Source organism: Mesoplodon mirus (genome assembly GCF_964341445.2).
Source record: "Mesoplodon mirus genome assembly, chromosome: X".
NCBI classification, from domain to species: Eukaryota; Metazoa; Chordata; class Mammalia; order Artiodactyla; family Ziphiidae; genus Mesoplodon; species Mesoplodon mirus.
Genome location: NC_138981.1, coordinates 58,753,662 through 58,781,457, shown reverse-complemented (window position 1 = coordinate 58,781,457; position 27,796 = coordinate 58,753,662). Strand labels below are relative to the sequence as shown.

At 48.0% G+C, this 27,796-nt stretch overlaps 2 protein-coding genes across 2 annotated transcripts; both read right to left on the bottom strand.

Annotated features, from left to right (window-relative positions):
• Positions 1-4,142: 4,142 nt before the first annotated feature.
• LOC309796592 (OTU domain-containing protein 6A-like) lies at positions 4,143-5,409 on the bottom strand. Its single transcript, XM_082609825.1, has one exon. The coding sequence runs from the start codon at positions 5,400-5,402 to the stop codon at positions 4,530-4,532; it is 873 nt and encodes a 290-aa protein (XP_082465951.1). The 5' UTR covers positions 5,403-5,409; the 3' UTR covers positions 4,143-4,529.
• Positions 5,410-20,890: 15,481 nt separating this feature from the next.
• LOC309796364 (OTU domain-containing protein 6A-like) lies at positions 20,891-23,678 on the bottom strand. Its single transcript, XM_082609392.1, has one exon. It carries the CDS (start codon positions 22,148-22,150, stop codon positions 21,278-21,280), a length of 873 nt encoding a protein of 290 aa, XP_082465518.1. The 5' UTR covers positions 22,151-23,678; the 3' UTR covers positions 20,891-21,277.
• Between the last annotated feature and the right edge of the window lie 4,118 nt (positions 23,679-27,796).

The following is a 27,796-nucleotide window of genomic DNA, read 5'->3' as shown; positions in this document are numbered from 1 at the left end:
TTCCGTGGGCAGCACCAGGCCCTCCCCCCACTCCCAGCAAGGCCCACATTATCCAGGCAGTGCCCTCTTCACCAACCTATGCCCTCTTCCGCGGCCATGCCCCCTTCCTTGGCCAGTGCACCCTGCCTTCACAACAGTGCCCCCTCTGCATCCAGCCCCTCCCAACTTTATGTGCAGATAACTTCCCTAGCGAGTGCCTCCTCCCCTAGCCAGGTGCCACTCCCTAGCCCTTCCCCATGCAAAAGCCAGGAATCCCTTTTTCACCTTATACCAATTCATACCCTATACCAACCAGGCCCCTGGTCCTTGTCACCAGCCTATTCCCTCTTCCTCACTTCCCTAACCCTGCTCCTCAGTCTATACCCCCTTGGAGCCAGGCCCCCTTCCCCAGGTAGTCCCATTTCCCCACATTATGCACCCTGCCCCAGCAGATAAGCCCATCCCCCATCAGAAGCCCTTAACCTGCCTGTGCTTCCAAGCCAGCCAGGCCCTCTTCTCAGCCGGGCTCTCTTTGTCCGTTTATACCTGCCTCCCCAGCTACCTATGCCCCCTTCCCTGGCCAAGGCTACCTCCCCAGCCTGGTTCCCTTCCCCTCCTAGGCAGGCGTCCCCTATACCCACCTAGACCCTCGCCCCAGCGGAGTCACATTCCCAGCCAGTATCCTCTTTTGCAGTAACCCTACCCAGGCCCCTGCCTCGGCCCCTGCCCCAGCTTCTTACCCACCCACCCACCCCCGCCAGCCCGTGCCCAGGCTCCCTGACCCAACTTGCTTTTCCTTCCCCAGCCTATGCCCCCTTGCCCGGCCAGGCCCCTTTCCCCAGCCAGAGCCTCTTCCTCAGCCTATGCCTCCTTCTTGGCATTGGCCCCCTTTCTAAACCAGCCATCTTACCAGCCTGTGTCCAACTCTCCAGCCTCTAGCCACTTGCCTGGAAGTTTTCCCACCCTGGGCCACAGCCCAGCCTCTTTACCGTCCTATGCTGCCAGCCTCCCCTCCCCAGGCAGGCCTCAACCCCAGCCTGTGTTATTCCCCATGCAGGACCCTTCTGCTCGCAGGCCCCTCACCCAGCCAGGGCCTGTTCCCCGACCTGAGACCCTGTTGACAGCCTCCTTAGCCAGGCTACCCTTCCCCAGGCAAAGCCCCTTTTCAACCCTTTGTCCCCTTGCCCTCACGGGACCCCTTCTCCAGAAAGGGCCTCCTTCTGATAGCCAGGTGCTTGTGCCCAGCCTTTTCCCTTTTCAGCTGGACCACTTTTCCAAGGAGTTCCCCCTTCACTGGCCTTTCATAGCCAGTGCCAAGTCGCATGATGCTTGACCACCTCAAGCTCCACTCCTACGCCACCTCCACCCGCAAGGCCGTCTTGGCATCCATGGACAATGAAAATATGCACACCCCAGACATCGGGGGCCAGGGCACCACGTCAGAAGCCATCCACGACATCATCCGCCACATCCGCATCATCAACGGCCGGGCCGTGGAGGCCTAGGCCGTCCCTGGGACTGTCTTGGCCCACCCTTTACATCCGCTTCGCACCCCCAGCACCCTAATTGGCTCGGTGGGTGGACCCAGAACAAACACACTTCTGCCACCCCCAGAAAAAAAAAAAAAAAAAGGCCTCCTTCCCTGGCCAAGCATCCTCCTCTCTCAGCTCTCCAACACCAGTAAAGTCCCCTCCCCAACCATGTGACATTTCCCTGCCGGGACCCCTTCACACACACATGCCCCCAGCTGGGAAGTCTTTCCCAGCCAGACTCCTCCCCACAGCCAGGCTCTCTTCACCCAGGGACCTAACAGCCTCTCCCCCAGTCTAAGCTCATTTCCCTAGGCGGGCCTCCTTCCCAGTAAGGTACCTTTCCTCAACCGGTATACCCCTTCCTCAACCAAACCCCTCCCCTAGCTTATTCCCCCTCCTCAGCCAGACCTTTTCCCCATCCCTAGCCTGTGCCCCCAGCTAGGTCCCTTTCCTCAACCATGTGCCCTCCCTCAGCCAGGACACACGCCTTCCTTCCCAGGCAGGATCCCTGCCCTAGCAGGCCCTCCCCACCTGCTAATCCCCCTCTTCCAGGCAGGTCCATCAACCCACCGATTATCCCATGCCCAGCCTATGTTGGTCTCAGCATTCGAACCTCTCCCGCCACCAGCTTCCTTTCCTTGCCTGTGCCTCCTTCCCAGGCCCCATTCCCCTGCCAGAGCCCCTCCCCAGGCAGGCCACCTTTCCCTGCCAGGATATTTTCTCCCCCCAATCTCCCCCAGCCCAGCCAGTCTCCCATCCTCAGCTTGTGCCACCCTATCAAGTCTCTGCTCCTTTTACAAGACAGGCCCCTTCCCACATCCAGGCCCCTTCCCCAGCCTCACCCTCTTCCCCAGCTTAAGCCTACTTTCCCAGCCAGATCTCTTTCCCTGGTCAGGTGCCATTCCCCAGGGTTTTTACCCTTTAACACTCAAGGATTCCTCTCTCATCCTTTGCCTCCTAACTCAACTAAGCCTCTTTCCCTTGACCAGCCGAGCCCTCCTTCCCTAAGCAGCCCCCGCTCCATTATCCCCTTCCTAGCCTGGCCTCCTTCTTCACCCTGTGCCCCAGTCCACACAGGTGTCCTTACCTCGCCGTCTCCCCTTCTTCTGCCTGTTCCCCTTTCCCCTGCCACGGCCCATTCATCCTCCTAGACTGACCCCTTCCCCAGTTTTCACCCTTTGTCCCAGCCAGGCCCCCTTCTACAGATTATGCCTCCCTTCCTGGCCTATTCTTCCTTCCCCAGCCAGCATTCTCATCCCTATAAAAGGCGCTCTTCTCACAATGCATCCAAATACCTAGTTTTCTCAGGGACTTCCTCTTCTCAGACAGCTGGCTATCTGAAAATGTATCTGATGCACACATTTACACAGCGAGCTATCTGGCAGGATTTCTATATTTGCATTTTGAAAAGAGATTCCCCCCAACACACACCCTGCCTTCAAAAAAAAAAAAAAAGAAAAAAACAGTGGCACTTCTTTCCCTCCTGCAACTAGCCCTGGACTGGCAAGTTTTTGAAAGTGCAAGTACTTTGTCATGCATAGCAATGAGAACATCCTTAACTGGAGCCATTTCATGATGTTTTCACTGAGTGAAACATCAACTCAGGATAGCTTCAACTATCTTGTTCCTCCCTATATCCTTCCCTGGGAGATATTCCACTCCAGACCACCATCAGGACTGCAGGCCCATTCCTCCTTCCAAAAGCCTCATCTGTCACTGTGTCCTCCCCCTTCCCTCCTGCTCCCTAACCCTCCAGGATTCCTTTGCTGAAGTCGATCCTGGGATACAAACTATATGAACTCAGTCAGCTATACAAAAATAGAAAACCAGGTATTTTTTTAAACTGCTTTTATTCTTTAAACAAACTACTGTTCGCCTTTTCCCCTTCGTATGTTTTAGTTTAGAACATTTGGTGTGTACAAAGAATTTTTAAATGAATGTAAGTAATCTCACTGAAGTACAGGACCTAAAGGTTAAATTTTTTTAAATTGTTTACTGCAAATCATTTCACTTTTACTTTTTTTTGGCAAATTCAAGATATCAACAAGTCTCAAATATCAACAAAAGTATATTGCTCATTTTTTGTGCTTCATAGCAGTTGCAGATATAACAAAATGAATCAACGACTTTAATACTTTTTAAAATCTCTCTTTAAATACTTTTTATCTCTAAGAATTAAGGAAAACGACTAAGTTCAGATCTTTCACACTCATACCAGTTGTAGATAGAACAAAGTGGACCAAGTGCTTGAACAGCGTTATACCCTTTTATGTCTGAGAATAAAGGAAACTTACTAGTTGATGTCACCCCTCACAGTCAGTTAAACTACCTATCAGTTTGTCTCTTCTTACTTCACATCAGTTGCAGATATAATGAAATGAATCAACTACTTGAATAAAGTCATGTCCTTTCTTATATTTAATAAAGGAAATTAAATTGAGATCTTTCACATCTTAGAGCAAGCCTTATCTAGCCTATCAGTTTCGGTAAATCTACTTTCTACATTTAACGCTTACATTTAACTTCTAAAGTTAACAAACATTATTTAGAATTCAGAAAACATCTAAACAACTGTCATTAATTTGCAACCATACAAGGTTTTATGAAAAAACAAAACAAAATACTAGGGCTTCCCTGGTGGCTCAGTGGTTAAGAATCCTGGGGACACGGGTTCCAGCCCTGGTCGGGGAAGACCCAACCCCACATGCCGCGGAGCAAGAAAGGTGGGAACTTGGCATAGTCACTCCGCTAGGGTAGGACGGTGCAGATGTCTTCCTGGTCACCGGCCTCCGGTTCCCCTAACCCCGTGAAAGAAGCAACCCAGGGACGATCGAGGAGGATAGAAGAGCGAGGGAGGAAGAAGGGGGGGCGGGGGTGGAGAGAGGGGGTGAACTCTGAGTAAAATGAATCAACAAAACCCTGAGAAAACCGAAGGAAAAAAGCGGAGCCTGCTGAGGAGACGCGGCGGCGGCAGCTTCGGCTCCAACGGCAGCCGCCACGGCGATGGCGGCAGCGGGCCTACAAGAGACGGCAGGCCAGGCACCTGACGGAGCCGGTGTCGAGCGGCTTCACCGAGTTGTAGTGCTCCCCGCAGGTGGAGGAGCTCTTGTAGACCAGGGTGAGCGGCTTCTTGGTGTACTCCTCTCCGTAGACGACGGCGGGCGAGTTGGCCTGGATCACCTCGATGGGGGTCTGCAGGACGTGCGACAGGGCCCTCAGCTCGAGCTGGCCTCCACACGACGTGCTGAGCACGATGTCGTCGCAGTAGCTCAAGAAGTCGTCGCGGCTGCAGGCGTCGCCGGTTTCGGGGTCGCTGTAGAAGGGCAGGAAGTCCTCGACATGCTTCCGCATGTACTCGGCGGTGCGCCTCCGCAGGCTCTCCACGGTCACGGAGAACACCAGCTGGTCTTGGATGGCGCGGTACATGCAGTGGCCGTCGGCCGGGATAGCCTTCATCTCCAGATTCCTGGCCCACAGGATGCCGTCGAGCTTCCTTTCCTCGTCATGGCGGAAGCTGGCCAGATGCTCCATCTCAGCCTTGGCCATCCTCTCCTGCCTTTCTCTCTCGAGGGCCACCTTTCTTTCGCGCCTTCTCTGTGCCCTCGAGAGGTGAGGAGGCTTGTCCTCGAGATCCAGCTTGCCCAGATCTTCAGTGACTGAATCGAGGTTGCTGTTATCAGGGAAACTCTCCTGGAACTTCTGCAGCTCCTGCTGCTGCTTCTGCTCCATCTCGGCCTCGAGGCGGGCCACATCGAGGAGCAACTGCTTTCTTCTCTTCTCGTCCCTCTTGGGGACCGAGCTCTTCATGCCCTGAATGTGGGCCTGCAGCTCTGCCTTCTCGCGCTTGTGGCGTCGTAACATCCGCTGATGCTCACTCTGTGCATCTCCCATGATGTTTAAGGGCAGGCGAGAATCGAAGTTTGGTGGCTGAAGTACCGCTACAGTTCGCGTCAACAGTCTAACCACCCAACCGGCTAGAGCTCCTCAGCCTCCTGTGGCGGCTGTACTCTCTTCCCCTCACCCGCGGCTGCCCTCACTCTATTAACGGCCCTCTCTGCCATTGGCCACTGTCTCTCCACGGCTACGCCTCCTAAACACTCCTGGCACTAGGATTGGCTGTTGGGAGACACTACGTATGCCCCCAGTAGACCCCGTAGCAAGGGGTGCTTCCGGTTTTAGCGGGGTTCCTGTCCCGGATGTAAAATCCCGCCTTGGTGCATCATGTGCAGCAACTGAGCTTGTGGAGATTTTCGTGGGCTCTGAACTGCGTACTTCACTTCCTAGCCTGAACACAGTGCAGACACTGGTCGTGCTTGAGAATCACATGACAAATACTGTTACACCAGATGAATGTGCCCTTGACACCGGACTTCCCATTGCTCCCAGTGTTCAGGAGGCAATGTGGCTCTCTCCAGTTCTTTAGTTGCCTTGACTGATGAACCCTTAATTTTGTGTATCAGAACAAGATATTTCCTTATGTTCCTGGGAACACAGAATCCTTTCAGTTTAGGCCTCAAATCCACCCTGTCCCATCTCAGTGTGAGAAAGCAACAACCTTAAAGTTCACTACAGCTGAGCAGACTTCGTCTTGTGCCAACAGAATGCACCTACCCTAAACTCCCCTTCTCCTGGGTTCCCAGCTTCCAAAATGGGCTCCCATGAAGCATGACAGTTGGCCTTCATCAAGCCACTTCCTTCTGATTATTTTGAATCTCTAAAAGTTCTAAAAAATAAAATAAAGTAAAATAAAATCCCTAAGCTCTTTCAAACATGCTCTCATCCTGCCCCACTCTGCTCATCTGTATCGTGAATTCCCAAACAGGAAGGCTCTTGAGACAACCTCCTCCCTGTTACAAATGAGGAAAGTGGACATTTGTCCAAGTTTTTACATATATCAAAACTTCAGTCGTTTTTAGTGCTAACTAGGATTCCATGATATGGATGTACTGTAGTTCACTTAACCATTCACCTGTTGAAGGACATCTGGGCTGTTTCCAGTTTGGGGTTGTTACAACCCCTGCTATAAACATCCATATACAGGTGTTTTGTGTGAGCACAAGGCTTCATTTCTCTGGGAAAAAAATGCCCAGGAGTGCAATTTCTGGGTCATATTATAAGTGTATGTTTAGTTTGTGAAGAAGCTATTTTCCAGAGTGGTTGTACCATTGTGCGTTCTCACCAGCAGTGTATGCGCAATCAGGTTTCTCTGCATCCTCACCAGCATTTGGTGTCGTCATCATTTTTTATTTTTAGTCATTCTGATAGATGTGTAGTGGTCTCATTTTACAAATTACTTTGCAGCTTCGTTTTTCTAATGAGTACTTAAAATATGAAGCTACTTTTAGGAAAACACTGAATTAAAATTTTTTTAACTTGAATTATTCATTATAATGATTTTCTGTGTTTTAAGAAAGACTTTAACTTTTAATCAGGCTAGCTATTGTGTATGGAGGTAGCACTACCATACTGAAATTTTTAAAATTTAACATTTAGAGCAAGCCTGTTAGGGAAATTTTTATTCACTGGAAAAAAGTCATGGCTAATTGTTTTTTCATTAAAAAAAGAAAAGCATTTGCAATTTTAAATGATGTTTTTCTTAATTTAAAAAGGTCTTTTGTTTGCAGAAAAGAATACTACAAAATGATTTTAATGAGTCTCACAGTATCTAGGAATCTTTACACTGATTGGTTTTTATTGAAATACAATATAAAATAAAACTGTAATATATGCTCACTGTCAATAATCTGGAGAAATTAAATTCCATAATTCTCCTGGGAGAAAACCCCTGTGAACATTTTTTTTTTTTTTTTTTTTTTTTGCGGTACACGGGCCTCTCACCGCTGTGGCCTCTCCCGTTGCGGAGCACAGGCTCCGGACGCGCAGGCTCAGCGGCCATGGCTCACGGGCCCAGCCGCTCCGCGGCATGTGGGATCTTCTCGGACCGGGGCACGAACCCGTGTCCCCTGCATCGGCAGGCAGACTCTCAACCACTGCGCCACCGGGGAAGCCCTCTGTTAACATTTTGTGTTTATTCTTGCCATGCCTATTCTACTCAAATAGAACTGTTAAACAAAGAAACAACAGACCCAAAATGAAGTCACGTGTGCTATGCCCCACATCAGTAAACCAAGACTTAATACGTAACCAAATTGCAGTTTTAGCCCATCCCATGAAAGTGACTTTAACCAGTCAGTCTGGAATTTCCTGGCCAGCACTAGTGAGGTAGTCTGCCACATAGACCCCTGCCTTCCCCAAAAGGAAGGTGACCTCTGTCTGAAATAACCCCTTATTTTGTTGATGACTTCTTTGTCCCACCCCTTCTCTGCCTTTCAAAACCTTCCGTTTTGTACAGTTCCTTGGAGCTCCTCACTACTTGGTGGATGGGATGCTGTCCCATTTGTGAATTGCTGAATAAAGCCAATTGATCTTCAAATTCACTCAGGTGAATTTTGTTTGTTAACAGAACTCTAAGCGGTGCTCCCTGCCATCCTGTCTGCCTATCGCCCTCCCCACCTTGGCCTCTGGGGACCTCCCTTCTCTCTTCAAAGATCAGTGAGGGAAATACATCAAGGCTAAAAATTTGACCTGGCTCAAAGTAAAAAGTCAAAACAACAAACAACAAAGCAAAACAGAAAGTTCTTAAATTTCAAAGTTTCTGCGGCAATTTCTTTGTGTCACCAAGGTTTAGTGGTTCTGCTTTTAGACAAGGCATTGTAGTGGGCCTCAGGTCTCTGCATCAGTAGAAGCAGAAGAAAGAAACAGAAACTGCTTTGCAAATGATGCAAAACTCAAAATCCATTGTGGGTCCGATTTCAGGAAAAAATTATACTGCTTTTAATGGAATTAATGATCCCCTCATCTTAGCAATGAAGGAAGGAAGGGCCAGAGAGGGGGAGTGTTGGGCTGATGGTCACACTGCAGAATTCCACGGCTGACTCGTCTGTGTCACGTTTCCCACCGCACTGTGCTGCTGCCACACGCAGCCTTGACATGACTCTTGGCTGTAAGTCAGGCAGAACAGTCCCAACATAGCTTCTGGGGCCATCGGGAGGAATCCCTCATGAAACGGCTGTAAATTCATCTATGAGATTCAAAGAGACCTTGTACGTGCCCTCCGACAATGCCCACGTGTGAGCGAGAGACTCCTCATGAGCTCTGCAAGCCTGAAATCGCCTTGTAAAGGTGGAGGGCAGGCCTGGAGAGGAGAAATTCCTGCGGTGGAACACACGTGCATCTGCCCCTAGGGCCTGCCTCCTCCTTGGCCAAAGCAAAGAGCCTGTTCAAGCAAACTCAAGTGGATTTAAAGAAACACACTTATTTTTCCCTGAAAAAGTAATGTGTTCGGGCTTCCCTGGTGGTGCACTGGTTAAGAATCCACCTGCCAATGCAGTGGACACAGGTTCAAGCCCTGGTCCAGGAAGATCCCACATGCCTCGGAGCAACTAAGCCCGTGTGCCACAACTACTGAAGCTCACGCGCCTAGAGCCCGTGCTCCACAACAAGAGAAGCCACCGCAATGAGAAGCCCGCACACTGCAACAAAGAGTAGCCCCCGCTCAGGGCAATTAGAGAAAGCCTCGTGCAGCAACAAAGACCCTACAAAGCCAAAAACAAAAAAAAGAAAGTAAAAATCTCATAATCTCACAATTCAGACTTCACAATTCACTGCTGACATTTGGCTTGTAGCTTTTTAGTGTTTCATTTATATATGCATGTATGTATATCTGTATGTATATTACTGTATAAATGTATATGTATACATATGTATATATAATATGATTCTTATTATAGTAAAATAAATACAATTTACCATTTTAACCAAAAGATGTGGAATTTAGACTTTACCGTCTCTGAGGATTATTTGCTTTCCTTGAAAGCAGTGGGATGTGTGTATGACAAAGAGACAGGCTGTGAACTGTGGTCAAATAGTTACCTACTAGAGAACTACAGGAGGAAGGGTGTAGAGCCCTCCCTGCATTGTCCTGCTGAAGCTCCTGTCTTATTATTATCAACTGAAAAAATCTGAGCTTGGTGACAGTACTGATGGGTGACACACTCTTGTCTTGCTACTGCTTTTATTTATTTATTTATTTGGCTGTGCCATGCGGCTTGTGGGATCTTAGTTCCCTGACCAGGGATTGAACTCGGGCCCTTGGCAGTGAAAGCGTGGAGTCCTGACCACTGGACCACCCGGGAAATCCCGTACTGCTTTTATTCTTAAAATTTGATTATATACTTAAAATTTTAAACTCTATTTATATTTTGAATAATCAGTGCTTTTACATCCTATTCTCAGCTGCTGAGCTGGACTCCTTGGAGTTTCTTGTGTATCCTTTCTAAGATAGTCTGTGCTCACTCATATGCTCCTTTCAGTTTGGCTCAGAGGTACAAAAAGCTTTAGTGTACAAAGGTTGTATACGTGAAACTGGGGACACTCTACTTGATTGGTAATTGAAGGGATTTTTAAGGGCCTATCTCAGTGGACCTTTTCCTGAGATACTCCAGCCACAAACCAGGGAATCACCTCTGATCCTGTCTTTGTCTTTACCCTCCTCCTAAAACAAATGTTAATTCTACTCCCAGTGTCCATCACTTTGGTCCCCTGTTCTCTCCCTGCCGCCACAGCCCCAGGCCACGTCAGCGTCGTCTGTCATGGATGAAAAGACAGCCTCTCAAATCAGCCTCTTGCCTCCAATCTCTCTCCTTGCAATCCATCCTTTCCCCTAAGATTCCTTATCTCTAAAGCATAGCTCTGATGTCTCATTCCTTCTGAAAAACAAACTTTTAACGGATTCTACTGCCCCTAGGGTAACATTCTAACTCCTGAGTACAGAAGATTTTTTTCCACAAAGGATGGAGCAAGTGGCAGAAATATTCTCTCTTCTCGGATGTGGCTGGTCACTGAATCTGGGCCCTACGGGAAGGCAGCTCATGATCAGAAACTCATGACTGGGATCAGAACCCGGTTACTCCCAGGACCCCTCAGGGATGCTTGCATTCCTGGGAATGGACAAACACTCATTCACATCAGACTGCCACAGGCCCCCGAGTTCTCACTTACTCCTTAGAGAGCCCACTCCCCAGGGGCTAGAATACCCCGAGTAGCCCGTTCTTGGTTTCAAGGTAGCTGAGAAGCCCAGATAAAGCGGCTTCGTGGACATGGGAAAACACCGCTGCCGCTCCCCATTTCCTTCCGCTTTTGTTTCAAACAAAATTCTGACGTGATTTTGCAAGAACTGTGAACTCACCTCCAATTCCAGGAAAGCCTTATTAGCCTCTTCCTAGGAGGTGACTCAATTTGGTGATGAACCTTGGTGGCTTCACCTCGGCCACCCTGGTCAATGCAGTCCCTCCCCCGCCAGCTCCCACAGATGCAAGACGGCAGGGGCTCCGGATTTTGTTTCTCACAGGCTCAAAGGAGCAACAGAGCGCGTGTGCTCATGGGCTTCACTCTGATTGGGCAGGCCCAAGCCATAGATTCACCTTGAGCCAATCACTGTGGCCCGGAAGAATCGGTGCTTTGATTGGCAGACCTGAAAGGGGAGGGTCCTGGAGGTGAACCGCTGTCACCCCAAGAGGGTGACAGGGGTTCGCACCCCCAAAAAGGAGATTGGAGGCTTTTGTGGCAATGGAGGGAAACAGACGCTGGAGATGCGAACAACCCTTCTTTACTCGTGTCTCGCCCACTGCCACCTCTGGTGTTTGCCTCCTGGGGACCTCACAGCCTGGGATGCTCTTCCCTTGAGGGCTTCCCCCCTAAATCTGAGATGAACTTTCCGAGCTTCCCGTTCCCTCTTCCTCCCTACTCCAAGCTGGCCCAGAGCATTCCCACTTCACTTCCTCATCTTCTTAACTGGACCACAGCACTTAAGGCTGGGCCTTGGGTTGGCAGTCACTTGGATTTGTGTGCTTCTCATCTCCGAGGCCGTGAGGCTGCCATGGAGAGCACAAACTCAGTCTTAATTATTTTGGGGCCCCTACCCAGCCAGCAGTGCCTGCTAGTAGAGATACTCAGTGTATTTGGTTGAACTGATTAGGATACTTAAACTGTTTTCAAGCCCCCTCAAATATGTCAGAAGCACTATTTACACACTTGAGAATGTATTCCAGTGTTTCTAGGCTATTCATTAGAACAGGTCCCTTGGGCAACTCTGCAAGCCCGCTCAACCGGTAGTTTTGCACTTAGGAACAAGGGCTGGAGTCAACATTGCAGTTGCGGTGTCTCCACCTTAGGCTATTCCTGCAGCTCCACAATACTGTTGTGTTTCCAAACTCAAGACTCATCAGGGCCATCCCTGGGGGAGGGATGAACATTTCTGTGGTCCTAGAAAGAGGACTCAACTGAGTAAAAGAGGCCTGGCAAATCTCCTTTAGTGCTCCCCCAGCTCCCGGCCCAGGCCTTCCCCATGCCCAGGGGCTTCTGTGGTTCTCTTCTGGCTCACTCCCCACCTCTAAGTAAAAGAAACCTCTTTTGTTTTCAAATTTCTTCTAAATCCCCATTAGACGCTTGAATGGCCTGAAAACCTCTGAGGTGGTGGCTATCCAGCCTGGGCTTACACATCTCCAATAACAGAGAACTCACCACCTTGTGAGATGGTTTTTCATATCTTTGAATAGCTCTGATTATCAAAACATTTCTTTCTTACGCCAAACCAAGACTGCTTCCCTATTGTTTCTGCCATGTAGTGTTGTGGGGTCATACACAATGTTCAGAGACAGTTCCTAGATTTGTGTGAGTGTGTGTGTGTGTGTGCGTGAAGGAGAGAGACAGAGACAGAGACAGAGAGATAGAGAGACAGAGAAACCAAGACAGGCACAGAGGGAGCTGGAAGGGCCTACAGAGATCATCTAGGTCAATGGTTAACACACTGTTTTGGCAAGATTAATTCAGGAGCAGTAAACATATTTAAGGGGCACATCTTTCCTATTCAAAGTCAAGTTGGGACTTGATGGCTGAGTTAATGAGCATATGCATAATCCCCCTAGGAGATACCCACCGAAATAAAACAGAATCAAAATGAGATAAGAAGATGTCTTCTTTTTCCAAGTAGGAACAGGCCACAGACGCAGAGCACAACCTTGGTATCTCCATATGCAAAATAATTTAAACCAAAGTAAAAATGAAGACGCCAGGAAAAAAAGGCAGAAGCTACCTGGCTCCTCCCACGCCCTCCCCGACCCCATGACAAAAGGCCAGTTCACTATTTCTGTTTCCCTTGTTTTCTATCTGTTGCTCCAAGGGCTAGGTTTTCTCTTTCCTTTATTCTTTTTTTTTTAATCTTCTAAATGGGAGCATAGGCAATTCGCTTTTAGTTCTACTGGTGGTTATTTTTATGACGGTAAGCCCCACGCTTAAGCCTACAATTCTCAATTTTTCAACTTCAAAACTGAAATGGTATCTTTGATTCACCCTCTGAGAGATAAGAAAAATTTCACATTTACTCTTTACCTCCTGACTGTTTTGTCTAATTTTTGTCCCTATCTATTTTAGATAAATTATGGTTGTTTTACACAGCATAGCTTTTCTTCCAAGGACTCTACCTGACTGTCAGAGTCTCACTTCAAAGAAAGGCCCAGGCGCAGTTTCACAAGTGAATGGACTGTTTCAAACTTTCAAGGAGCAGATAATTCCTATGATATTTAAATTATCCCAGAGGAAGAGGAAGAAAGGAAATAGTGTTTTGAAATCATTTTTTTCTAGGTTTTAGATGATACATAGATACAACTTTCTACTTAAAAATTCAATGATATAATGGATAAACAAAATGTGGTATATACACACGATGGACTATTAGTCAGCTTTAAAAAGGAAATTCTGACACCTGCTACAACGTGGATGAACCTTGAAGACATTATGCTATGTGAAATAAGCCAGTCACAAAAGGACAAATATTGTATGATTCCACTTATATGAGGTACATAGAGTAGTCAAATTGAGAGACAGAGAGTAGAATGTTGGTTGCCAGGGGCTGGCAGGAGAGAGAATGAGGAGATATATAGCCTTGCAATAAAAAAATCCAACTCTATCGAAGGACATAGTTTAAAAGGAAAAAGCTCAACACCTTCCTCCTCCCACCCACCCATTTCTTTCCCTCTCCCTAGAGGAAACAATTCATATGGATGATCCAAAATTTACTCAGCTAGTCCTCACTGAGGATATTTAGGTTGTATCTAGAGTTTTACTTGCACAAACAACACTCTAATGAATAGCCTTGAAATATACTGCCGTATAATACGTATACCTGTAGTATAGGTCCCTGGATATGGACTGCCAGTTCAAAAGCTATGTGCGTTTTATTTAGCGAGTTAGTTAGGTTTAGATTTATTGATTAACTCATATAGTTCAAAATATCAGCCATTTAAGAGATCACACAGTGCAAAGCTCCGTCCCATCCTTTTCCCCCAGCAACTTGGTCCCCCTCCTCAAAAGCAACCAATAGTATCATTTAAAATATATTCTTTAGTCATGTACAAGGGAAACAGTATGTTTGAGAATGCCTGTTTCTGCATTCTCCCATCAACACAGCATATTATCAAACTTGACTTCTTTGCTAATCTGACTGATGAAAAATGGTATCTCATTCAATGTGTATTTATTTAATTTGTAATATTATGAGTAAAACCGATGGTTACTAAAGCTGGGAGACCATGCCAGCCTCCCTCTGCAGCTTCTTTCCCACAGCTCCCTCACCTGTCACCTCTATCCTCCAGCTCCACTGAACACGGACACACCATGTTCTTTTTTTTTTTTTTTTTTTTAATGTGGACCATTTTTTTTTAAAGTCTTTATTGAATTTGTTACAACACTGCTTCCCTTTTGTGTTTTGGTTTGTTGGCCTCAAGGCACGTGGGATCCCAGCTTCCCGACCAGGGATCGAACCCTCACCCCCTGCATTGGAAGGCAAAGTCCCAACCTCTGGGCCACCAGGGAAGTCCTGACACCCTGTTCTTTCACTCCTGCCTTTGCTCTGGCTGTGTCCTCTGCGAGCTCCTCCTAAGCCTCCCTGCCACCCCAGGTCTGATGAAGTGTCCTTCCTCTGTGCTTCCTTTCATCACAGCACTGGTCATGCTGCCTTCTGTTTATTTCTGTCTATTTTCCCATCTGCCATTTCTACTAGATGGTGAGCGCTGGGACTGGATCTTTATCTCTCTACCTCTACTGTTTATCACCATTCTCTTCAGTAAATATGGAGTGAATGGATGAATGGACAGCTGGCAGTTTCACATGGAGGTCACTGGAATGCAGTTATTCTGTGTGACTGGCTGAAACGAGATTTACCCTCTCATAAGAATGTCATATATGTGGAAGGTGGCACTTGAAATCAGTGGTGAAATGGTGGATTATTCAGTAAGTGGTGTTGGGCTAACTGGTTAATTACCATAATTGGAGAAAATCAATTTATGTCCTTGTCTTCCACCCAAGTAATTTCCAGGTGGATATGTTAAATAGTGTTAAATATAAAGAGAAAGCATAAAAAACTTGAAAGTATATACGAATATTGATCCAACCTCGGGATGGGGAAGCCCTTTCTAAGCAAGATACCAAGACAGAAACCATAAAGAAAAAGATCGATAGATAGACCCCATTACAATTTTAAACTTGAGCACACGCAAAAAGTCAGAAACAACACTGAGAGCCTAATAATGTACGGGAAAAACTGTTTTTAAAAAATATCCGAATGAAAAGTGGAAGGACCTATTAAAAATCCGTAAGAAGAAGACAAACTTACCCATAAAAAATTAAGCAAATGTCAGGAACAGGCAATAAATTAAGAATTATTTGTTCCAGCATGAATGAAATAGACATGCTAACAAATACTTAGAGGAATATTCTACCTTACTAGTAATCAACAAAGGGTCAACTAATACAGCATCTTTCACCTAACAAATGAGCAAAGATGATAATTTTCAGTGTTTGCAACTATATGGGAAAATAACACTCTCACACCCTGCGAGTGTACATTGGCTCACTCTTTCTGGAGGGCAATTTACCAGTATGCATTAAAAGCCTCTCCTTTGGACCTAGATCACTTCTAGAAATCTTATCAAAGGGGAATAATCAGAAATATAGACAAAGACTCAGCTACAAGGATATTACAGTCGCATATTTGTCGCAGTGAGAAACTGAAAGCAATCTAAATGTCCAGCAATAGAATAGGACAAATAAATTGTGGCACATTCACAGGCTAGAATGCAGGCATTCAAATCATCGTATTGAAGACTAAGGAGAGAAGGAAATGCTTATAATGTATTGTTAAGTTAAAAAAAAAAAAAGTAGTTCAAATAGAATGATACCAGTTTGGTTTTTTTAAATACGCATGTCTATGTGTGTGTGTAGAAAAAGGGTGGAAGGAAGGAAGATACTGACTGGCCTGAGGAGTCCCCGCACACAGGCCCCCCTGTCCCCAAGAGGACACTCTGGTAAGCCCCAGTGGGATTTGCTTTCACGCTGCAGCCCAAGAAGTTTTGGCTTCCACTGTAGGACCTGCGGGAAGAGGCCAAGTGGCTCCAAAATTACTGTAGACAGAGTGAAGGGGTGGTTGCTGCCACAGCTGATAGTGTTATAGTGTTAGGCCCCTAGGTAATGATACATTTATTGCACATTTTATACATATTTTCATTTAATGTACCTAACATCCCAAGAGATACCTCTAAGACGGGCATTAACTGTCCCATGTTACTGATGAGGTAACTGAAGCCCAGAAAGATTAGATGACTTAATCCAAGTCACAAAGCTAGGAAGCGGGTATATGAGCTGGGCTTCAAATCCAGATAGGTGTCCTTGTCTTTGGCTGCTAAGGCAAAAGTGCATGATCATGAGGAGTAAATGAAGAATGGTAAGTAAATGAATGAAAGCTGCTTCTGGAATTGAACCCCTTTGGGAACAGTACCCCATGGCTTTTGCACACACAATTGCCCAGAACAGTCAACTGTCCTCAGTGACTGTGGTCACTGTTACAAAATGGAACAGACTGCAAATCCCTCATGTCCTGCCAGATCCCACAGCGAAGGCCCCTTCTTGGCTTGTGCTCTGGGCCTGGTTGGAATCTGGCCTGGGTTTACTCTTCCCCATCCTTCCAGCTGAAGGCAGACCCAGTGGAGGAAGCTGGGACAGGCCCAGTGAGATCTTAAGGGTTCCCTAGACAGAAATAGTTATTTCTCTTGTATTTAGGGAGAAAGAAGCCTGTAAAATGGGACTCTGCTGGTTTGTTTGCTGCCTTCTGCTGGGCAGAATTCCGTGGGCAGCACCAGGCCCTCCCCCCACTCCCAGCAAGGCCCACATTATCCAGGCAGTGCCCTCTTCACCAACCTATGCCCTCTTCCGCGGCCATGCCCCCTTCCTTGGCCAGTGCACCCTGCCTTCACAACAGTGCCCCCTCTGCATCCAGCCCCTCCCAACTTTATGTGCAGATAACTTCCCTAGCGAGTGCCTCCTCCCCTAGCCAGGTGCCACTCCCTAGCCCTTCCCCATGCAAAAGCCAGGAATCCCCTTTTCACCTTATACCAATTCATACCCTATACCAACCAGGCCCCTGGTCCTTGTCACCAGCCTATTCCCTCTTCCTCACTTCCCTAACCCTGCTCCTCAGTCTATACCCCCTTGGAGCCAGGCCCCCTTCCCCAGGTAGTCCCATTTCCCCACATTATGCACCCTGCCCCAGCAGATAAGCCCATCCCCCATCAGAAGCCCTTAACCTGCCTGTGCTTCCAAGCCAGCCAGGCCCTCTTCTCAGCCGGGCTCTCTTTGTCCGTTTATACGTGCCTCCCCAGCTACCTATGCCCCCTTCCCTGGCCAAGGCTACCTCCCCAGCCTGGTTCCCTTCCCCTCCTAGGCAGGCTTCCCCTATACCCACCTAGACCCTCGCCCCAGCGGAGTCACATTCCCAGCCAGTATCCTCTTTTGCAGTAACCCTACCCAGGCCCCTGCCTCGGCCCCTGCCCCAGCTTCTTACCCACCCACCCACCCCCGCCAGCCCGTGCCCAGGCTCCCTGACCCAACTTGCTTTTCCTTCCCCAGCCTATGCCCCCTTGCCCGGCCAGGCCCCTTTCCCCAGCCAGAGCCTCTTCCTCAGCCTATGCCTCCTTCTTGGCATTGGCCCCCTTTCTAAACCAGCCATCTTACCAGCCTGTGTCCAACTCTCCAGCCTCTAGCCACTTGCCTGGAAGTTTTCCCACCCTGGGCCACAGCCCAGCCTCTTTACCGTCCTATGCTGCCAGCCTCCCCTCCCCAGGCAGGCCTCAACCCCAGCCTGTGTTATTCCCCATGCAGGACCCTTCTGCTCGCAGGCCCCTCACCCAGCCAGGGCCTGTTCCCCGACCTGAGACCCTGTTGACAGCCTCCTTAGCCAGGCTACCCTTCCCCAGGCAAAGCCCCTTTTCAACCCTGTGTCCCCTTGCCCTCACGGGACCCCTTCTCCAGAAAGGGCCTCCTTCTGATAGCCAGGTGCTTGTGCCCAGCCTTTTCCCTTTTCAGCTGGACCACTTTTCCAAGGAGTTCCCCCTTCACTGGCCTTTCATAGCCAGTGCCAAGTCGCATGATGCTCGACCACCTCAAGCTCCACTCCTACGCCACCTCCATCCGCAAGGCCGTCTTGGCATCCATGGACAATGAAAATATGCACACCCCAGACATCGGGGGCCAGGGCACCACGTCAGAAGCCATCCACGACATCATCCGCCACATCCGCATCATCAACGGCCGGGCCGTGGAGGCCTAGGCCGTCCCCGGGACTGTCTCGGCCCACCCTTTACATCCGCTTCGCACCCCCAGCACCCTAATTGGCTCGGTGGGTGGACCCAGAACAAACACACTTCTGCCATCCCCAGAAAAAAAAAAAAAAAAAGGCCCCCTTCCCTGGCCAAGCATCCTCCTCTCTCAGCTCTCCAACACCAGTAAAGTCCCCTCCCCAACCATGTGACATTTCCCTGCCGGGACCCCTTCACACACACATGCCCCCAGCTGGGAAGTCTTTCCCAGCCAAACTCCTCCCCACAGCCAGGCTCTCTTCACCCAGGGACCTAACAGCCTCTCCCCCAGTCTAAGCTCATTTCCCTAGGCGGGCCTCCTTCCCAGTAAGGTACCTTTCCTCAACCGGTATACCCCTTCCTCAACCAAACCCCTCCCCTAGCTTATTCCCCCTCCTCAGCCAGACCTTTTCCCCATCCCTAGCCTGTGCCCCCAGCTAGGTCCCTTTCCTCAACCATGTGCCCTCCCTCAGCCAGGACACACGCCTTCCTTCCCAGGCAGGATCCCTGCCCTAGCAGGCCCTCCCCACCTGCTAATCCCCCTCTTCCAGGCAGGTCCATCAACCCACCGATTATCCCATGCCCAGCCTATGTTGGTCTCAGCATTCGAACCTCTCCCGCCACCAGCTTCCTTTCCTTGCCTGTGCCTCCTTCCCAGGCCCCATTCCCCTGCCAGAGCCCCTCCCCAGGCAGGCCACCTTTCCCTGCCAGGATATTTTCTCCCCCCAATCTCCCCCAGCCCAGCCAGTCTCCCATCCTCAGCTTGTGCCACCCTATCAAGTCTCTGCTCCTTTTACAAGACAGGCCCCTTCCCACATCCAGGCCCCTTCCCCAGCCTCACCCTCTTCCCCAGCTTAAGCCTACTTTCCCAGCCAGATCTCTTTCCCTGGTCAGGTGCCATTCCCCAGGGTTTTTACCCTTTAACACTCAAGGATTCCTCTCTCATCCTTTGCCTCCTAACTCAACTAAGCCTCTTTCCCTTGACCAGCCGAGTCCTCCTTCCCTAAGCAGCCCCCGCTCCATTATCCCCTTCCTAGCCTGGCCTCCTTCTTCACCCTGTGCCCCAGTCCACACAGGTGTCCTTACCTCGCCGTCTCCCCTTCTTCTGCCTGTTCCCCTTTCCCCTGCCACGGCCCATTCATCCTCCTAGACTGACCCCTTCCCCAGTTTTCACCCTTTGTCCCAGCCAGGCCCCCTTCTACAGATTATGCCTCCCTTCCTGGCCTATTCTTCCTTCCCCAGCCAGCATTCTCATCCCTATAAAAGGCGCTCTTCTCACAATGCGTCCAAATACCTAGTTTTCTCAGGGACTTCCTCTTCTCAGACAGCTGGCTATCTGAAAATGTATCTGATGCACACATTTACACAGCGAGCTATCTGGCAGGATTTCTATATTTGCATTTTGAAAAGAGATTCCCCCCAACACACGCCCTGCCTTCAAAAAAAAAAAAAAAAGAAAAAAACAGTGGCACTTCTTTCCCTCCTGCAACTAGCCCTGGACTGGCAAGTTTTTGAAAGTGCAAGTACTTTGTCATGCATAGCAATGAGAACATCCTTAACTGGAGCCATTTCATGATGTTTTCACTGAGTGAAACATCAACTCAGGATAGCTTCAACTATCTTATTCCTCCCTATATCCTTCCCTGGGAGATATTCCACTCCAGACCACCATCAGGACTGCAGGCCCATTCCTCCTTCCAAAAGCCTCATCTGTCACTGTGTCCTCCCCCTTCCCTCCTGCTCCCTAACCCTCCAGGATTCCTTTGCTGAAGTCGATCCTGGGATACAAACTCTATATGAACTCAGTCAGCTATACAAAAATAGAAAACCAGGTATTTTTTTAAACTGCTTTTATTCTTTAAACAAACTACTGTTCGCCTTTTCCCCTTCGTATGTTTTAGTTTAGAACATTTGGTGTGTACAAAGAATTTTTTAAATGAATGTAAGTAATCTCACTGAAGTACAGAACCTAAAGGTTAAATTTTTTTAAATTGTTTACTGCAAATCATTTCACTTTTACTTTTTTTTGGCAAATTCAAGATATCAACAAGTCTCAAATATCAACAAAAGTATATTGCTCATTTTTTGTGCTTCATAGCAGTTGCAGATATAACAAAATGAATCAACGACTTTAATACTTTTTAAAATCTCTCTTTAAATACTTTTTATCTCTAAGAATTAAGGAAAACGACTAAGTTCAGATCTTTCACACTCATACCAGTTGTAGATAGAACAAAGTGGACCAAGTGCTTGAACAGCGTTATACCCTTTTATGTCTGAGAATAAAGGAAACTTACTAGTTGATGTCACCCCTCACAGTCAGTTAAACTACCTATCAGTTTGTCTCTTCTTACTTCACATCAGTTGCAGATATAATGAAATGAATCAACTACTTGAATAAAGTCATGTCCTTTCTTATATTTAATAAAGGAAATTAAATTGAGATCTTTCACATCTTAGAGCAAGCCTTATCTAGCCTATCAGTTTCGGTAAATCTACTTTCTACATTTAACGCTTACATTTAACTTCTAAAGTTAACAAACATTATTTAGAATTCAGAAAACATCTAAACAACTGTCATTAATTTGCAACCATACAAGGTTTTATGAAAAAACAAAACAAAATACTAGGGCTTCCCTGGTGGCTCAGTGGTTAAGAATCCTGGGGACACGGGTTCCAGCCCTGGTCGGGGAAGACCCAACCCCACATGCCGCGGAGCAAGAAAGGTGGGAACTTGGCATAGTCACTCCGCTAGGGTAGGACGGTGCAGATGTCTTCCTGGTCACCGGCCTCCGGTTCCCCTAACCCCGTGAAAGAAGCAACCCAGGGACGATCGAGGAGGATAGAAGAGCGAGGGAGGAAGAAGGGGGGGCGGGGGTGGAGAGAGGGGGTGAACTCTGAGTAAAATGAATCAACAAAACCCTGAGAAAACCGAAGGAAAAAAGCGGAGCCTGCTGAGGAGACGCGGCGGCGGCAGCTTCGGCTCCAACGGCAGCCGCCACGGCGATGGCGGCAGCGGGCCTACAAGAGACGGCAGGCCAGGCACCTGACGGAGCCGGTGTCGAGCGGCTTCACCGAGTTGTAGTGCTCCCCGCAGGTGGAGGAGCTCTTGTAGACCAGGGTGAGCGGCTTCTTGGTGTACTCCTCTCCGTAGACGACGGCGGGCGAGTTGGCCTGGATCACCTCGATGGGGGTCTGCAGGACGTGCGACAGGGCCCTCAGCTCGAGCTGGCCTCCACACGACGTGCTGAGCACGATGTCGTCGCAGTAGCTCAAGAAGTCGTCGCGGCTGCAGGCGTCGCCGGTTTCGGGGTCGCTGTAGAAGGGCAGGAAGTCCTCGACATGCTTCCGCATGTACTCGGCGGTGCGCCTCCGCAGGCTCTCCACGGTCACGGAGAACACCAGCTGGTCTTGGATGGCGCGGTACATGCAGTGGCCGTCGGCCGGGATAGCCTTCATCTCCAGATTCCTGGCCCACAGGATGCCGTCGAGCTTCCTTTCCTCGTCATGGCGGAAGCTGGCCAGATGCTCCATCTCAGCCTTGGCCATCCTCTCCTGCCTTTCTCTCTCGAGGGCCACCTTTCTTTCGCGCCTTCTCTGTGCCCTCGAGAGGTGAGGAGGCTTGTCCTCGAGATCCAGCTTGCCCAGATCTTCAGTGACTGAATCGAGGTTGCTGTTATCAGGGAAACTCTCCTGGAACTTCTGCAGCTCCTGCTGCTGCTTCTGCTCCATCTCGGCCTCGAGGCGGGCCACATCGAGGAGCAACTGCTTTCTTCTCTTCTCGTCCCTCTTGGGGACCGAGCTCTTCATGCCCTGAATGTGGGCCTGCAGCTCTGCCTTCTCGCGCTTGTGGCGTCGTAACATCCGCTGATGCTCACTCTGTGCATCTCCCATGATGTTTAAGGGCAGGCGAGAATCGAAGTTTGGTGGCTGAAGTACCGCTACAGTTCGCGTCAACAGTCTAACCACCCAACCGGCTAGAGCTCCTCAGCCTCCCGTGGCGGCTGTACTCTCTTCCCCTCACCCGCGGCTGCCCTCACTCTATTAACGGCCCTCTCTGCCATTGGCCACTGTCTCTCCACGGCTACGCCTCCTAAACACTCCTGGCACTAGGATTGGCTGTTGGGAGACACTACGTATGCCCCCAGTAGACCCCGTAGCAAGGGGTGCTTCCGGTTTTAGCGGGGTTCCTGTCCCGGATGTAAAATCCCGCCTTGGTGCATCATGTGCAGCAACTGAGCTTGTGGAGATTTTCGTGGGCTCTGAACTGCGTACTTCACTTCCTAGCCTGAACACAGTGCAGACACTGGTCGTGCTTGAGAATCACATGACAAATACTGTTACACCAGATGAATGTGCCCTTGACACCGGACTTCCCATTGCTCCCAGTGTTCAGGAGGCAATGTGGCTCTCTCCAGTTCTTTAGTTGCCTTGACTGATGAACCCTTAATTTTGTGTATCAGAACAAGATATTTCCTTATGTTCCTGGGAACACAGAATCCTTTCAGTTTAGGCCTCAAATCCACCCTGTCCCATCTCAGTGTGAGAAAGCAACAACCTTAAAGTTCACTACAGCTGAGCAGACTTCGTCTTGTGCCAACAGAATGCACCTACCCTAAACTCCCCTTCTCCTGGGTTCCCAGCTTCCAAAATGGGCTCCCATGAAGCATGACAGTTGGCCTTCATCAAGCCACTTCCTTCTGATTATTTTGAATCTCTAAAAGTTCTAAAAAATAAAATAAAGTAAAATAAAATCCCTAAGCTCTTTCAAACATGCTCTCATCCTGCCCCACTCTGCTCATCTGTATCGTGAATTCCCAAACAGGAAGGCTCTTGAGACAACCTCCTCCCTGTTACAAATGAGGAAAGTGGACATTTGTCCAAGTTTTTACATATATCAAAACTTCAGTCGTTTTTAGTGCTAACTAGGATTCCATGATATGGATGTACTGTAGTTCACTTAACCATTCACCTGTTGAAGGACATCTGGGCTGTTTCCAGTTTGGGGTTGTTACAACCCCTGCTATAAACATCCATATACAGGTGTTTTGTGTGAGCACAAGGCTTCATTTCTCTGGGAAAAAAATGCCCAGGAGTGCAATTTCTGGGTCATATTATAAGTGTATGTTTAGTTTGTGAAGAAGCTATTTTCCAGAGTGGTTGTACCATTGTGCGTTCTCACCAGCAGTGTATGCGCAATCAGGTTTCTCTGCATCCTCACCAGCATTTGGTGTCGTCATCATTTTTTATTTTTAGTCATTCTGATAGATGTGTAGTGGTCTCATTTTACAAATTACTTTGCAGCTTCGTTTTTCTAATGAGTACTTAAAATATGAAGCTACTTTTAGGAAAACACTGAATTAAAATTTTTTTAACTTGAATTATTCATTATAATGATTTTCTGTGTTTTAAGAAAGACTTTAACTTTTAATCAGGCTAGCTATTGTGTATGGAGGTAGCACTACCATACTGAAATTTTTAAAATTTAACATTTAGAGCAAGCCTGTTAGGGAAATTTTTATTCACTGGAAAAAAGTCATGGCTAATTGTTTTTTCATTAAAAAAAGAAAAGCATTTGCAATTTTAAATGATGTTTTTCTTAATTTAAAAAGGTCTTTTGTTTGCAGAAAAGAATACTACAAAATGATTTTAATGAGTCTCACAGTATCTAGGAATCTTTACACTGATTGATTTTTATTGAAATACAATATAAAATAAAACTGTAATATATGCTCACTGTCAATAATCTGGAGAAATTAAATTCCATAATTCTCCTGGGAGAAAACCCCTGTGAACATTTTTTTTTTTTTTTTTTTTTTTTTGCGGTACACGGGCCTCTCACCGCTGTGGCCTCTCCCGTTGCGGAGCACAGGCTCCGGACGCGCAGGCTCAGCGGCCATGGCTCACGGGCCCAGCCGCTCCGCGGCATGTGGACCGGGGCACGAACCCGTGTCCCCTGCATCGGCAGGCAGACTCTCAACCACTGCGCCACCGGGGAAGCCCTCTGTTAACATTTTGTGTTTATTCTTGCCATGCCTATTCTACTCAAATAGAACTGTTAAACAAAGAAACAACAGACCCAAAATGAAGTCACGTGTGCTATGCCCCACATCAGTAAACCAAGACTTAATACGTAACCAAATTGCAGTTTTAGCCCATCCCATGAAAGTGACTTTAACCAGTCAGTCTGGAATTTCCTGGCCAGCACTAGTGAGGTAGTCTGCCACATAGACCCCTGCCTTCCCCAAAAGGAAGGTGACCTCTGTCTGAAATAACCCCTTATTTTGTTGATGACTTCTTTGTCCCACCCCTTCTCTGCCTTTCAAAACCTTCCGTTTTGTACAGTTCCTTGGAGCTCCTCACTACTTGGTGGATGGGATGCTGTCCCATTTGTGAATTGCTGAATAAAGCCAATTGATCTTCAAATTCACTCAGGTGAATTTTGTTTGTTAACAGAACTCTAAGCGGTGCTCCCTGCCATCCTGTCTGCCTATCGCCCTCCCCACCTTGGCCTCTGGGGACCTCCCTTCTCTCTTCAAAGATCAGTGAGGGAAATACATCAAGGCTAAAAATTTGACCTGGCTCAAAGTAAAAAGTCAAAACAACAAACAACAAAGCAAAACAGAAAGTTCTTAAATTTCAAAGTTTCTGCGGCAATTTCTTTGTGTCACCAAGGTTTAGTGGTTCTGCTTTTAGACAAGGCATTGTAGTGGGCCTCAGGTCTCTGCATCAGTAGAAGCAGAAGAAAGAAACAGAAACTGCTTTGCAAATGATGCAAAACTCAAAATCCATTGTGGGTCCGATTTCAGGAAAAAATTATACTGCTTTTAATGGAATTAATGATCCCCTCATCTTAGCAATGAAGGAAGGAAGGGCCAGAGAGGGGGAGTGTTGGGCTGATGGTCACACTGCAGAATTCCACGGCTGACTCGTCTGTGTCACGTTTCCCACCGCACTGTGCTGCTGCCACACGCAGCCTTGACATGACTCTTGGCTGTAAGTCAGGCAGAACAGTCCCAACATAGCTTCTGGGGCCATCGGGAGGAATCCCTCATGAAACGGCTGTAAATTCATCTATGAGATTCAAAGAGACCTTGTACGTGCCCTCCGACAATGCCCACGTGTGAGCGAGAGACTCCTCATGAGCTCTGCAAGCCTGAAATCGCCTTGTAAAGGTGGAGGGCAGGCCTGGAGAGGAGAAATTCCTGCGGTGGAACACACGTGCATCTGCCCCTAGGGCCTGCCTCCTCCTTGGCCAAAGCAAAGAGCCTGTTCAAGCAAACTCAAGTGGATTTAAAGAAACACACTTATTTTTCCCTGAAAAAGTAATGTGTTCGGGCTTCCCTGGTGGTGCACTGGTTAAGAATCCACCTGCCAATGCAGTGGACACAGGTTCAAGCCCTGGTCCAGGAAGATCCCACATGCCTCGGAGCAACTAAGCCCGTGTGCCACAACTACTGAAGCTCGCGCGCCTAGAGCCCGTGCTCCACAACAAGAGAAGCCACCGCAATGAGAAGCCCGCACACTGCAACAAAGAGTAGCCCCCGCTCAGGGCAATTAGAGAAAGCCTCGTGCAGCAACAAAGACCCTACAAAGCCAAAAACAAAAAAAAGAAAGTAAAAATCTCATAATCTCACAATTCAGACTTCACAATTCACTGCTGACATTTGGCTTGTAGCTTTTTAGTGTTTCATTTATATATGCATGTATGTATATCTGTATGTATATTACTGTATAAATGTATATGTATACATATGTATATATAATATGATTCTTATTATAGTAAAATAAATACAATTTACCATTTTAACCAAAAGATGTGGAATTTAGACTTTACTGTCTCTGAGGATTATTTGCTTTCCTTGAAAGCAGTGGGATGTGTGTATGACAAAGAGACAGGCTGTGAACTGTGGTCAAATAGTTACCTACTAGAGAACTACAGGAGGAAGGGTGTAGAGCCCTCCCTGCATTGTCCTGCTGAAGCTCCTGTCTTATTATTATCAACTGAAAAATTCTCAGCTTGGTGACTACTGATGGGTGACACACTCTTGTCTTGCTACTGCTTTTATTTATTTATTTATTTGGCTGTGCCATGTGGCTTGTGGGATCTTAGTTCCCTGACCAGGGATTGAACTCGGGCCCCTGGCAGTGAAAGCGTGGAGTCCTAACCACTGGACCACCTGGGAAATCCCGTACTGCTTTTATTCTTAAAATTTGATTATATACTTAAAATTTTAAACTCTATTTATATTTTGAATAATCAGTGCTTTTACACCCTATTCTCAGCTGCTGAGTTGGTCTCCTTGGAGTTTCTTGTGTATCATTTCTAAGAGTCTGTGCTCACTCATATGCTCCTTTCAGTTTGGCTCAGAGGTACAAAAAGCTTTAGTGTACAAAGGTTGTATATGTGAAACTGGGGACACTCTACTTGATTGGTAATTGAAGGGATTTTTAAGGGCCTATCTCAGTGGACCTCTTCCTGAGATACTCCAGCCAGAAACCAGGGAATCACCTCTGATCCTGTCTTTGTCTTTACCCTCCTCATAAAACAAATGTTAATTCTACTCCCAGTGTCCATCACTTTGGTCCCCTGTTCTCTCCCTGCTGCCACAGCCCCAGGCCACGTCAGCGTCGTCTGTCATGGATGAAAAGACAGCCTCTCAAATCAGCCTCTTGCCTCCAATCTCTCTCCTTGCAATCCATTCTTTCCCCTAAGATTCCTTATCTCTAAAGCATAGCTCTGATGTCTCATTCCTTCTGAAAAACAAACTTTTAACGGATTCTACTGCCCCTAGGGTAACATTCTAACTCCTGAGTACAGAAGATTTTTTTCCACAAAGGATGGAGCAAGTGGCAGAAATATTCTCTCTTCTCGGATGTGGCTGGTCACTGAATCTGGGCCCTACGGGAAGGCAGCTCATGATCAGAAACTCATGACTGGGATCAGAACCCGGTTACTCCCAGGACCCCTCAGGGATGCTTGCATTCCTGGGAATGGACAAACACTCATTCACATCAGACTGCCACAGGCCCCCGAGTTCTCACTTACTCCTTAGAGAGCCCACTCCCCAGGGGCTAGAATACCCCGAGTAGCCCGTTCTTGGTTTCAAGGTAGCTGAGAAGCCCAGATAAAGCGGCTTCGTGGACATGGGAAAACACCGCTGCCGCTCCCCATTTCCTTCCGCTTTTGTTTCAAACAAAATTCTGACGTGATTTTGCAAGAACTTTGAACTCACCTCCAATTCCAGGAAAGCCTTATTAGCCTCTTCCTAGGAGGTGACTCAGTTTGGTGATGAACCTTGGTGGCTTCACCTCGGCCACCCTGGTCAATGCAGTCCCTCCCCCGCCAGCTCCCACAGATGCAAGACGGCAGGGGCTCCGGATTTTGTTTCTCACAAGCTCAAAGGAGCAACAGAGCGCGTGTGCTCATGGGCTTCACTCTGATTGGGCAGGCCCAAGCCATAGATTCACCTTGAGCCAATCACTGTGGCCCGGAAGAATCGGTGCTTTGATTGGCAGACCTGAAAGGGGAGGGTCCTG

Bases quoted from the DNA above. Each gene is read 5' to 3' on its own strand.
- LOC309796592 (XM_082609825.1), bottom strand. From the start codon at position 5,402: ATGGGAGATGCACAGAGTGAGCATCAGCGGATGTTACGACGCCACAAG.
- LOC309796364 (XM_082609392.1), bottom strand. From the start codon at position 22,150: ATGGGAGATGCACAGAGTGAGCATCAGCGGATGTTACGACGCCACAAG.